Source organism: Schistocerca gregaria, chromosome 4 (assembly GCF_023897955.1).
Source record: "Schistocerca gregaria isolate iqSchGreg1 chromosome 4, iqSchGreg1.2, whole genome shotgun sequence".
Taxonomy (NCBI): Eukaryota; Metazoa; Arthropoda; class Insecta; order Orthoptera; family Acrididae; genus Schistocerca; species Schistocerca gregaria.
The window spans coordinates 455,802,955-455,817,436 of NC_064923.1; the positions used below are offsets into that span (position 1 = coordinate 455,802,955).

Consider the following 14,482-nt stretch of genomic DNA (forward strand, 5'->3'; position numbering starts at 1 on the left):
CTACTTAAACCTACCTAACCTATGGACAGCACACACATCCATGCCCGAGGCAGGATTCGAACCTGCGACCGTAGCATCAGCGCGATTCCGAACTAAAGCGCCTACAACCGCTCGGCCACAACGGCCGACTGCTTTTGTTGATGTTCATCTTATATCCTCCTTTCAAGATACTGTCCATTCCACTCAACTGCTCTTCCAAGACCTTTGCTTTCTCTGACAGAATTTCAGTATCATTGGCAAATCTCAACGTTTTTCTTTCTTCTCCCTGAACTTAAAAACTCTCTCTCTCTGTCCGGACCGACTACCGTGTCATCCTCAGCCAATACCCGTGTGGTCACCACAACGCTCCCCCGGCCGTATGTCAGTTTACGAGACCGGAGCCATTACTTCTCAATCAAGTACACTATGTGATCAAAAGTATCCGGACACCCCAAAAAACATGCGTTTTTTATATTAGGTGCATTGTTCTGTCACCCACTGCCAGGTACGCCATATCAGACATCGTGAGAGAGCAGAATGGGGCGCTCCGCCGGAACTCACAGACTTCGAACGTGATCAGGTGATTGAATGTCACTTGTGTCATACGTCTGTACGCGTGATTTCCACGCTCCTAAGCATCCCTAGGGCCATTGTTTCCGATGTGATAGTGAAATGGAAACGTGAAGGGACACCTACAGCTGACCTCGACTGTTAACTGACAGACCGTCGCCAAGTGTGTAATAGGCAGACATCTATCCAGACGATCACACAGGAATTCCAAACTGCATCTGGATCCACTGCAAGGCGGGAGGTGAGAAATCTTGGATCTCATGGTCGAGCTGCTGCTCATAAGCCCGACCGATCGGACCTTGCTCTGCGAATAGCCCTCGTACGTTGGTTTATCTATATGTTTCAGCTTGCAAGAAGGAAAGACAATATTAAAAATTACATGCCAAAACTTAAGCTTTTATCGTAACTGACACTGAACTTAGATTTATACATGCTCCAGGTTCTCGTGGCTGAATATTTGCTTTTACCAATGCCACACGTCACTGTATGTGTTGCTCACATCACATGTTGTGGCAACTTCTCTGACTGTGGCTAGAAAAGAATTCGGGCGGTCCAGCAGCCTACGATCAGTGCCGTGCTGAAGTGGGTGCCGTCATTACTTTGTCGGTACACTAGTATTTTGGCTCATGGTCATAGACTTTTTGTACTTGAACTGTTGTTCGGATGTGGTTCTGGATTGGAACTTATGCTCCAGACTGCAGGTTTTCCTTGGGATACTTCATTTCCTTTTAATCTACTATGACTACCCTTGGCGTATCGGTAAGCATGCGTCATCATGCGTACCTAATATGTTCAAAAACGTTTCGCATAAAAACTGGATTTCCCGGTGTTCATACGTCGGTCTCCTACTGGTAATAAAAAGGTAGGGACAAGTATTTTGGGTAGCCCTTGGGCTAGGGACCATTTGGATACCAAGTAGAAGAAGCGTCTTAGGTCCTAGTGTCACTATCTTACAGCACAGGGTCAAAGTACAAATATTATACACTTCTTCCTGCTTAGCCAAACGGAGCAAATCGGTTGGTTCTTTTTGCGATTGACGTGGTCTACAGTGGGCTTGATGGGACTTATGGAGGCACCGTTAGTTCATGGACGATTCCTCGGAAAATCCCAAAAAAATTCTTCTGTTATATTTTGCCGTCACCAGCGGATCAAAACACAGCCGAGGACTCCAAGACGGCATGCAAATGACTCAAATTTTTACGATATTTTGCTAAGATCCAGATCTCTAAAATCCTAAAAAATTTTCTTGGTACCTTTATCCGTTTCCAAGATACAGAGGTTCAAAGTTACCATACTTGTACAAGTGAAATACGCACGTAAAATGTGATGTTTGCTAAAACGTAGTTGATGAAGTAACACAGCACGGAGAAGTGCCTCCGTTATCATCTGGGAACCCTATGTTTTAGTACCGAAGTACATGCAATTTTTTTTGCACGTAAAATTCGTTCAGAGTTGTAAAATTAGTTCAGTTTCACATAAATAAACTGTCTACATTTTACTGACCAATACATTTCTTTTACTTGCTCTACTGCAGCAGTGAAAAGAAGTGAAACAGCGGGAAAATGCTCCTGTCGGACATAGAAAATGAAGACATGTTGCTGTTTATTTAAAAGACTGATTAAGAAATGGGGGTACCAGCTGACTCATTCTACATTTCTCAGCACATTATAAATGTTCTCAAAAAATTTGGTATTTGAACCTATTCGCGCCTTTTTGTGCTGAGGGAGAAGAAGACGGTGGTAGTGACAAAGAAACGGTAGAGTAATAAATACTGGAAAATAGTAGACAGTTGTTGTGCTATAGAAAGAACAAAGGAAACAATGGTAGTGTGAGAGAAAGAGGGAGACACAGTGGCAGTGGAACATAGTTGACAGTGACAGAACAGTGCTCGGAAACAAGTGAAGGAGATATTGCCGGAAAGGGGGGGGGGGGGGGAGAGGATAAAGAGGAAGAGAAAAGTGGAAGTGGGTGAGAAATAGTGATAATTAGAGACAAATTATATGACAGTGACAGCGAGAAAGAGAAAGACAGTGAAAGTGAGAAGAGAGAACATCAGTAGGACGGAAGGAATGACGTATTGGCAGTAAGAGAGAACTAGAGGGAGACGGTGAAAGTGAGAGGGGACTGTAGTAGGAGGACAGAACGAAGGGGCCTGTGGCCCTCACGCCGGAGACAGTGACAGAGAGATAATGACAAGTAGTTGGGATAAATGAGCAAGTGAGTAAGGGCAACTCGAAGTGTATGGCCATGAGCGACTTAGAGCGATGGATTAGTGGTGTGAGTGCGGAGCTTGTGGGAGTCTGAGGTGATTTGCATGTTAAGAAAAGAGCGAATATGTTCGCGTGCCAAAATTTTTCAGAAAATTTTTAAATGTGCAGCTTAAGGTAGAATGAGGCAACTAGTACCGCAGTTTTCAGGCAGATTCTTTTAAATAAACAGGGGCATACTCGCCCTTTTTGTGATTCTATAGTAGCATTTTAACGCTCGTACTGTCTGTGTACGTATCCACTCTTCCAGATTTTTTTTTCTATACAGTTTTAATAAAATGGTTGTAATATACTGCCTGACAAAAATGTGGAGCATGTAGAAGGAGAGGCGGAAACGAAGTGAAACTTCACGGGTTGTCAAGGTATGTGATGTTGTTTCAGATATTAAATAGTCGAGTCAAATTTACTGTGAACTTAGAAAAATGAGCCCACTTATAAGTACGACGAGGTACCACTTTGGACTGAGTACATGCTCTGATTCGGTTGGTAACAGTGTCACAAAGCCTTTGTATCCGGTCCTGAGACAGGTTGGCCCACAGTTGTAACTCGTCCTTCATATCCTGGATAGTGGCTCGGTAATGGAGTTGACGTCAGAATTGGTTGCTCACACGTTCCGTCGGGGATAGTCTTGTTGCCTCAGGAACACCTGAGCATCACGCAGATTGTTCATAGAGAAACGTGCCCAGTGTGGACGAGCACTGTCCTGTCGAAGAATGCCACCACGACACTGTGGCTTCGGACGTAACATATGAAGACTCCGTGACGTAATGTTGTGCGGTCAGAAAACCGTCGATCACTACAGCCGTAGCCTATAGTCATAGCCGATAGTTACCAACAAAATGACGACTGGAATAACACCGCTGTGCGTCTCTAAAACACTGGAAGTATGGCACCTCCCCTCAGGTGGTTGCTTTACTCCATGATGTTGGTCGTCCGTGGTAGTGCACGACAACGATTCATCGCTGAACACAATGCGATGCCATTCATCAGCAGTTCATGCTTCCCGATCACTGCACCATTCCAAACATAGCAGTTTGTGCCGTGGTGTTAGAGGCAACCTACGCATGGGGGGCTGCTGGTCTTGGACCAATGGACCAAAGGTGCAGGTTCAAATGGTTCAAATGGCTCTAAGCACTATGGGACTTAACATTTGAGGTCATCAGTCCCCTAGACTTAGAACTACTTAAACCTAACTAACCTAAAGGCAGAACACACGTTCATGCCCGACGCAGGATTCGAACCTGCGACCGTAGCAGCAGCTCGGTTCCGGACTGAAGCGCCTAGAACCGCTCGGCCACAGCGGCCGGCCCAATGGTGCAAAATGACACAGTTTGATGTCTGGAGCCCAGTACTTGTTCTCGGATGGCAGACACAGATGAGGAGGGCTCACAATGCGCTTGAGGCACAATACGGTATTCCTCTCTTGTGGTCGTCAGACAAGGCCGACCAGAGCCTTAACGAAGAGTGTGCCTGCCCTCACTTTGTCATGCACTCCAACATAGAACAGTTGTCACACTCGAATGCCCACAAATTTGAATGTTGCACGATTCATCTAGCTGACCAAGTGGAGGCCCACAATGAGGCGCCTTTCAAACTCCGTTATGTGCCGATAACACTGTCTCACAAGAGTACGTCTGTGTCATTCATAACGATCACTCAACATATGACCATGTTCAGGCACCTTATGCACCCTACCATGCTTAGTGTCAATACTATACATGAACAACACTAATCTACGCTGATGGCCGTTCTACCTGCCGCAGATGGTTCCAACTCTAAACACATTTCCGCCGATGATGTGCATGTGTACAAAGTTACCTCGACATCTGACCATGTCATCTGGCTGCTTCTCTTTTTTCTTTGTGAGGCAGTGTATATCGGTTAGATGGCGTGCCAGGTAGGGAGCCAGAGAGGAAGCATAGTCGTTCTGAGCCATAAACGGATATCCGTCTGGAGTTTATGCAATGAATCCCAGGCGAAACCAGAAACTATGTGCATTAGCGAACAAGAACCGTCTGGAGCATGGAGCAGACAAACACTATGTGTGGCAACGTGAGAAATATAATGAGACTAACAAAACTGCGAATTATCTGGCAACGCTGTGTTGTTATGCTTGTGTAGACTGGTGTGTTAACCCCTTCAAGATGCTCAGTTTCAGCTTTGTACAGCTATCACGTGATGTCTGAGTGCGCCATTCGTCAAGTTTGTGCTTTTGTTGTGTGTTACGAAATGGAACAGCGGAAATTAAACCAACGTTATGCCATCAAGTTTTGTGTTAAACTTCGGGAATCCGCTAGTGGGACTTTTAAAAAGTCGAAACAGACCGATGGGGAACATTAGTATTAAGAGCAAAAGGTTTGCGTTGGCAAAAATCGTTTTTGGAAGGCCGAGAACATGCTGGAGATGAACCTCGTCGAGTGGGACTTTAAACTTCAAAACCCGACGAACACGTGGAACGTGCGCGTGTTCTTGTGAGATTGTTCCTCGAGTGTTTTACAAAGATGTGCTTCAAAGGCTTAGAAAAAGGGTGGATCGAACTGAGGTCGGACATTGCAGACAAGAAGATGCTGCATCATGACAACGCCTCATGTCAGACGGTCACTTCCAACACGGAATTACCTGATCTGAGCCATTGTAACTTTTTTCTTTTCACGAAATTGAAAAATATCTTAAAAGGGCGTCGTTTTGGGACTCTGGAGAACATTGAAAAATAAGAGACGACATGTTAAAGGCCCTACCAGTTGAAGCCTTTCGGCGCTGCCAAGACTGGGAACAACGACTCCACCAGTGTACAGCTACCGACGTGAGCTACTTTGAATGGGACAATATTGCTGTCTGAAAAAAAAGCTTTGGTGGATAAAAAATCAGTCTCATTACTTTTCTCACACACTTCGGAGATGCACGCCCCAGTACTTGCTTTTGTAGGTAGCTGTGGCGCAAAAATTTCTACGAACAAAGGCATTTCTCAAAGACAGAGATGACAAACTGACACCAGAAACGGATCTTGCAAGTAATAGCCAAAAAGAATTACGATTATTAAATGCTTTAAGAGTAGAACTCTAATATTATATTTTTGGTAGGGAAAAAGAGGCTGTTATGCAGCAGCTACAAAAGGTGCTGTTAAATATTTCTAATTGTTAGAAGAAAAACCTAGATTCTCAATCAGATACATACAAAACTTTTGCGAAACGGTAAATGTGAGATCGTCATAATGGAGGGACTTTACTTGAGCTCCGAAGTTGCTCAGTACTTTTATTCCGAATGCAGTGACAACGAGGATCATAGTTAGTCGGTGCCAACTCACGCCAAGCTCTGACCACAGCCGGAAGTCAAGCAACGCAATTCGTCTCCTGAGATAATGCTAGCAGTCCCTCATGGATAGCCATACCGCCAACTGACCCACCACTGTCTTGTAAAGACATGAACCTAATCACAACCGTAATACTGTCCTGTCAATGTTATGTTTGCCCTCGACTAACAATATACCCAGAAAAGCGACAGTGAAAGGTTTTTGTTTATACTGGCTGATTTTGTTACATAGGAACAAAATGCTGGAAATGTTTCTTATGAGAACAAGGAAGGTCATATGGACACAAGACCGGAATTGCGTTCCAAAGCAAGTACACTCACTTTATGATGGATATAACAGATCTTCGACAGTGTAGGTTTCAAAGACTGAAAGCAGATATGAGAACAAACCAGGCGAGTGGTTAACATCCTGTCTGCACTAGTGCTTCAGCTCCACGCTCAGGATGGCCGTGGGCTGTAACTGCACCATGTAGTCGTCACACCACCCTTCGTACCACCAAAGGCACTCTTCAAGCAGGGGAGATTGGGTCAGCCACAGGAAGTGCAGATATGCCTCGCCTGTGAGGCGTTGTGGAAGTATTACTAGCACCACGAGGCAGTCGCCAATAATTGCTATCCGCATGCTGAGGCTGAATTGATACTGGTGGCTCGCTGCCACCGTACCATGGGGAATCTCCATTGCTCTCAGCTGGGTGTTGTAAATGTTGATGAAATTATCCCTCGTAAGGGAGTCTCATCTGTTAATGGGTTCAATGACAGAAATACAGCACTGTGATGTCCTGTGCTATGAACCAGCGACAAAACCTTCGCCATGGAGACAAATTCGTAGGTAATAACGCCTGGACGAGCTGTAAGCGATACGGACAGTGACAGTTGAGGAGAACGTCCAATACCGTCATCTGGCTTACCCCACGATGGCAGGCCAGCTACCTGGTGCTGATAGAGGGGTGACTCTCAAAGATCTTTTATGTCCACCTTCTACATACACACTCCGCAAGCCATTGTATGGGAACATGGCGGACGGTACCATGTATCAGTGCTAGTTGTTTCCCTTCCTATTCTACTCGCAAACAGAACGAGGGAAAAATGACAATCTGTATGCTTACGGCAATCTTCCCGCAGTGCTAACACCGTTTCCCGTCAGATCACCGAAGCCAAGTGCTGCCGGGCTTGGGTCACCGTCCGGGTCTGCCGAGTGCTGTTGGTAAGCGGAGTGCACTCAGCCCTTGCGTGGTCAGTCAAGGAGCTACTTGATTGGGAAGTAAAGGTACCGGTCACGAAAACTGACAACGGCTGGGAGACCATTGTGCTACCCTCATGCCTCTCTGTATGCGCATCTGGTGACGCTCAAGGTCTGAGGATGACTTGGCGTCCGGTCGGTACCGTTGGCCCTTTAAGGCCTGTTTGCACTGTGTTTGTTTTATATGCCTCCGGCAGTATATGGTAACAGTAGAACAGTTCTGGAGTCACCTTCAAATGCCAGTTCTCTAAATTTTCGCAGTAACAGTCCGCGAAAAGAACGTCCTCTTCCCTCCAGGGATTCCCATATGAGTTCGCGAAGCATCTCTGTAACACTCGAGTGGTGATCGAATATACTAGTAACAGATCAGCATGCTACTCAATTGCTTCGACGTCTTCCTTCAGTCCAGCTTGGCGGGAGACGAGGGTGATACTTCGCTACGAAAACACAAGTAAGCCTAGTCGAAGCCAGTCGCAGTCGCGAATGAACCGCGTCGGAGTAGACAGACTCCGAGTTTCCGTACGCCACAGCATCAGCACGCTTATCTACGCCTGAGCGCAATCCTGCTCAGCCCAGTCTGCACTCATTGCCAAAGAAGACACCATGGTTTTTCTACTGAGCCAGCAGGGCGATATGCAAAAATGTTGATCGTTAATTGTACTCTGTAAAAAGAGACTTGTATCTTGTTTTGTAACAAGTGATACATAAATGCTCAGTGGCAGTAACAAATACTCAAGACATTTCTGTAGACAAGGACAGTTTCAATGTTAAGTATTTCATCTTGCTCTTGTTGTAATAAAGTGATCTAATATTTTATGTATTGTACGAGTGGCGTTCAACAAGTAATGCACATTTTTTTGCTCAAAGGAGGTTGGTGTTATGCAGGATTTCAGTGCGCCATGTTACTTCTTATTTGAACCCTATTTTTCAACATAATCTCCGTTCAATGCGACGGCCTTACGCCCTTTACTGGAAGGGCCTGTGTGCCCGCATGGTACCACTCTTCTAGTCGGCGTCGGATCCAACGTCTTTCGGCATCAGTAACCACCCCATTACCCATTTACTGATTCCAGCGTAGTGCAGATTCATTTGGCCAAACAGGTGGAAGTTGGAAGGTGTCAGATCCGGATTGCATGATGATGAGGACATCCAGTTCAATGACGTTCTGTGAGCTCCTCTCAAGTACACAGACTTGTCAGACGTCCAGCTGAGCAGCGAGGCGTTTGATTGTGATCACATCTCGAATGAGAGTGTCCGCACGTTCCAACTTTGCACAGCAGTGTACGGGCATCCAGTATGCGGGAGATCGGGGGGTTTGTGCGACGTTGTTCCGAAGACAACAGACGCCTCGCCGAACAACTCACGATGCTTTTGCTCATTGCCAAGTCTCTGTAGACATTCATCGAGCGTCTATGAATATCTGCGTTGCTTTGGTGTCTCGTCAAAAGAAACTCAGTGACAGCTCTCTGCTTGGAAATCACTTAGATGTTTAATCGAAGTTACTGTGTCAAACAACACACTACTAATGCTATATTCGAACATTATGGAATTGTTCTTCCTAATGTTCCGCGTCGTTTTTTTTCCACATTCAGAGCAAGCTGCCATCCATTACACCAAGTAGAAACTTAGAGTCGTCTTGTGTCCTCTTGCAGTCACTCATTGACGATACCATCCCATATACTGCAGCGTCATCTGCAAACAGTCGCAGATAGCTGTTCACGCTCAGTGTGAACGTATCTTGGAATGCATTTCTGGCCGTACACTGAGGTGAGAAAAGTCATGAGATTCCTCATAATATCGCGTGTGAGCCGAACATAACCATTTCCAGTCAATGATTGGTTCAACTGGACTAGAGGACATAATTCCATGTAAAACAGCTCACACAGTTATGGAGCGACCACCAACTTCCACAGTGCCTTGTTGACAACGTGGGTCCTTGAGTTCGTGGGGTCTGCGCCACATTCGAACCCTACCGTCAGCTCTTACCCGCTGTAATCGGGACTCATCTTACCTGCCACAGTTTTCCAGCCACCTAGGGTCTCACCGACGTGATCACAAGCCCAACAGAGGTACAACAGTCGGAGTCGTGTTGTTAGCAAAGGAAATCGCGTCGGTCGTCTGCTACCATAGTCTATTAACGCCAGATTTCTCCGCACTGTTCTAACGGATACGTTCGTCATACGTCCCACACTGATTGCTGTGGTTATTTCACGCAGTGCTGCTTGTCTGTTAACACTGACAACTCTACGCAAACGCTGCTGCTCTCGGTCGTTAAGTGAAGGGCGTCGGCCACTGCATTGCCAGTGATGAGAGATAATACCTGAAATTTGGCACTCTCAGCACTCTCTTGACGCTGTGGATGTCGGAATATAAAGTTCCCTAACGACTTAAAAATGGAATGTCCCATGCATCCAGCTCTATCATACTGCGTGCAGAGTCTGTTAATTCCCGCTGTGCGCCTTTAATCAGGTCGAAAACCTTTTCGCATGAATCACCTGAGTACAAATGACAGGTCAGCAAATGCACTGCCCTTTTACCCTTGTGTACGCGGTGCTACCATCATTTATATACGTACATATCGCTATCGCATGACTTTTGTCACCTTAGTGTGCGTCCATATGACCTTTTATTTCCCCTTAAGGTCTTGTTGTGGGTATTGTTGAAAGGAAAGTGCAAGTGTTAGTTAAGGACAAACTGGATGAAAATCAGTGTGGGTTTATGCCTCTTAGAGGTTGTCAGGACCAGATCTTTAGCTTACGGCAAATAATGGAGAAGTGTTACGAGTGGAACAGGGAATTGTATCTATGCTTTATAGATTTAGAAAAGACATATGATCGGGTTCCTAAAAGGAAGTTATTATCTGTTCTACGAGATTATGAAATAGGAGGAAAACTTTTGCAAGCAATTAAAGGTCTTTACATAGATAGTAAGGTAGCAGTTAGAGTTGACGGTAAATTGAGTTCATAGTTCAGAGTAATTTCAGGGGTAAGACAAGGTTGCAACCTGTCTCCACTGTTGTTCATATTATTTATGGATCATATGTTGAAAACAATAAACTGGCTGGGTGAGATTAAGATGTGTGAACACAAAATAAGCAGTCTTGCATATGCGGATGACTTAGTTGTGATGGCAGATTCGATTGAAAGTTTGCAAAGTGATATTTCAGAGCTAGATCAGAAATGTAAGGACTATGGTATGAAGATTAGCATCTCCAAAACGAAAGTAATGTCAGTGGGAAAGAAATATAAACGGATTGAGTGCCAAATAGGAGGAACAAAGTTAGAAGATGTGGACAGTTTCAAGTACTTAGGATGCATATTCTCACAGGATGGCAACATAGTGAAAGAACTGGAAGCGAGGTGTAGCAAAGCTAATGCAGTGAGCGCTCAGTTACGATCTACTCTCTTCTGCAAGAAGGAAGTCAGTACCAAGACTAAGTTATCTGTGCACCGTTCAATCTTTCGAAGAACTTTGTTGTATGGGAGCGAAAGCTGGGTGGATTCAGGTTACCTTAACAACAAGGTTGAGGTTACGGATATGAAAGTAGCTAGGATGATTGCAGGTACTAGTAGATGGGAACAATGGCTGGAGGGTGTCCACAATGAGGAAATCAAAAAAAAACTGGGAATGAACTCTATAGATGTAGCAGTCAGGGCGAACAGGCTTAGATGGTGGGGTCATGTTACACGCATGGGAGAAGCAAGGTTACCCAAGAGACTCATGGGTTCAGCAGTAGAGGGTAGGAGGAGTCGGGGTAGACCAAGGAGAAGATACCTGGATTCGGTAAAGAATGATTTTGCAGTAATAGGTTTAACATCAGAAGAGGCACCAATGTTAGCATTGAATAGAGGATCATGGAGGAATTTTATAAGAGGGACTATGTTCCAGACTGAACGCTGAAAGGCATGATCAGTCTTAAATAATGATGATTATGAAGGTCTTATGGAGCGTTTCCTCCAGTTTCGTTCCATTTAGCAAAATGCCCTGTAAAGTGGTTAGTGCAAACAAAAGGATGGTAGTCTTCGTTTCTGGAGACGCTGAGGACAGAGTCGGTATCGGTTGCTCACACATTTGATGCGGCTTACCTTGCGCGAAGGGGCGTCGTTGTTGACGTGGACGTGGGCCCCCGGGTACGGGATGCGCACGCTGCCGTGGCCCGAGGTGCGGAAGACGCCCTCGCGAGGGCCGGCCGGCCTCATCCGTCTGCGTGGCTGCTGTGGGCGGCGCTGCGGGGGCGGCGACGGCAGCCTGCGGACACGTCACGCCGCCGGCTCTCTGAACTGCTCACCACACAGTGTTTACAAGCTGATGACACTAGCTACCTATAAACCACAGTGTGTCCGCTAAAGAAATGAACTCTTCCCATCAGCAAAAAAAAGATAAAAAAAATTAAAAAAAGGTTCAAATGGCTCTGAGCAGCTGTGGCCATCAGTCCCCTAGAACTTAGAACTACTTAAACCTAAGTAACCTAAGGACATCACACACATCCATGCCCGAGGCAGGATTCGAACCTGCGACCGTAGCAGTCGCGCGGTTCCGGACTGCGCGCCTAGAACCGCGAGACCACCGCGGCCGGCCATCAGCAGCAACTTTCATCTAAAGTACAGGGTGGCCGGGAATGAGATGACGAAAAACAATCGCCTTTATTTCATTGTATTTACTCCGAGAACTTTACTAGACTTCCACGTGAGCGCCGTTATCAGTAAAACTATTTCTACGTAATACGCGATTTCCTGCCTCACCTTCGCAAACATTGCTGTTGTAACAAGTCCTATCGCCAAGCAGATCTTCAACGTCAGCCACGCGACAGCCATACACCTGTTCTTTATACACCACTATACAGGGTGTTACAAAAAGGTACGGCCAAACCTTCAGGAAACACTCCTCATACACAAATAAAGAAAAGATGTTATGTGGACATGTGTCCGGAAACGCTTAATTTCCATGTTAGAGCTCATTTTAGTTTCGTTCTTCCACCTACGCTCAATGGAACACGTTATCACGATTATATACGCGATACTCTACTTGTGCTGCTAGAACATGTGCCTTTACAAGTTCGACACAACATGTGATTCATTCACGATGGAGCTCCTGCACATTTCAGATTCGGTGACCGATGGATTGGTACAGGCGGACCAATTCCATGGACTCCACGCTCCCCTGACCACAACCCTCTTGACTTTTATTTATGGGGGCATTTGAAAGCTCTTGTCTACGCAACTCCGGTACCAAATGTAGAGACTCTTAGTGCTCGTATTGTGGACGGCTGTGATACAATACGCCATTCTCCAGGCCTGCATCAGTGCATCAGGGATACCATGCGACGGAGGGTGGATGCATGTATCCTCGCTAACGGAGGACATTTTGAACATTTCCTGTAACAAAGTGTTTGAAGTCACGCCGGTACGTTCTGTTGCTGTGTGTTTCCATTCCATGATTAATGTGATTTGAAGAGAAGTAATAGAATGAGCTCTAACATGGAAAGTAAGCGTTTCCGGACACATGTCCACATAACATACTTTCTTTCTTTGTGTGTGAGGAATGTTTCCTGAAAGTTTGGCCGTACCTTTTTGTAACACCCTGCGTAGAGCTGCATTTGTAAGTGGCCTCTTCTCTCTTGGCAGCGCTGTGTAGCGCTTCGCATTGGAACTCTGACTGCGCTTTCCTTGGGGGAGACTCTGTGGCTGGTCGGACTCATTGTTGGAAATTAATCGGTAGTAGTGTTGGGCAGTTGGAAGTTAGTAGCCAGCAGTGATGGAAATATTGTTGGGCAGTTGGAGGTGAACAGCCATCAGTGATGGATGTTAAATGTTAGAAGTTAGCATTGATCTAGCGTAGAGGTCTGAAGTGTTAGCATAGGCTAACGATCTGGAAGTATTCGACTTGGAGACTGAAAATTATTCATGATTATACATCTTTGAACTGGGTGTCAATGACGATTTATATTCGTGTTTGAACTGGATGTCACATTGTTAAGGTAAAAGATACATTATTTGGTTTGCAACAAAATCTTTCCTTTGCTAACCACATGCCTATTAGTAGTTAGTGGTTTTAGTACTTAGAATCTTTTATTTAGCTGGCAGTGCTGACTCTCGCTGTATTGCCGTACTTCGCGTAATGAAGAGTTTTGTGAGGTAAGTGCTTAATGAAATGTATAGGTTATTGTCAGGATTGCTTCTTATTCAGGGCCATTCTTTTGTATTAATTATTTGAAGTCAGGTTGTAATTTTTTTGAGCAGTCATATTCTGTTGTATAATATTGTGGGTGAGTGTTGACATGATAAGAAAAAATAAGGTGAAAGTAGGCTCAGTACGTTCACTTTTACTCAGCTGTTTTAGAATCAAATAGGGTAGAAGTTTCATCTTCTCAGTCATTCAGCAGTTTAAGTACAGATACACACATTTAAATAAAGAAGTTTCACATTTAAGCGCAGGATTCCTAGTTCTCAAAGGAGCGCCCACCACAAGAATAAAATACTATTTTTTATTTTTTGAAATAAAAATCGGCTAGGTGCGGGTAGGAGTCACGCCTGAAGGTTACGTACAGTTTATCAGTTCTGGGAATCGAGGATATTGACAATTTTTTCCTGTTATCGACGTTGGAATTCGCATGAGATCGGCCCCAGGGATTGCAAGACTTTCGAGAACTTTTAACTTCAAGTCTGAAGTAGGATAACAAATGACATAAGAAATATTCTTTCGTGTTTTTTATAAAAATCAACAATTTCCAATTTTTTTTCCTTTACTTGTGCTGTGAGTCTTGCGTCTTGCCAAATATCGTGATTCTACGGCAACGAGAAGTACCCTATAGGTTTTAACGAGTGAGTTTCCTAGTCTCAAAATACACTGAAGAACCAAAGAAACTGGTACACCTGCCTAATATCGTGCAGTGCCCCCGTGAACACGCAGAAGTGCCGCAACACAACGTAGCATGGACTCGACTAATGTCTGAAGTGGTGCTGGAGGAAACTGACACCTTGAACACCAAAGGGCTTTCCATAAATCTGTAAGAGTATGAGAAGCTGGAGATCTCTTTTGATCAGCACGTTGCAAGGCATTCCAGATATGCTCACTAATGTTCATGTCTGGGGATTTTGGTGGCCAGCGGAAGTGTTTT

The 14,482-nt window shown here is 45.1% G+C and overlaps 1 protein-coding gene across 1 annotated transcript in view; it reads right to left on the reverse strand.

Moving 5' to 3' along the window:
• Positions 1–14,482, reverse strand: part of LOC126268115 (uncharacterized) — an 846,423-nt gene that overhangs the window by 167,259 nt on the left and 664,682 nt on the right. Inside the window, exon 5 of the mRNA XM_049973639.1 lies at positions 11,451–11,613. Within this exon, the coding sequence (XP_049829596.1) occupies positions 11,451–11,613 (163 nt within the window). The remainder of the gene's footprint in view (positions 1–11,450; positions 11,614–14,482) is intronic.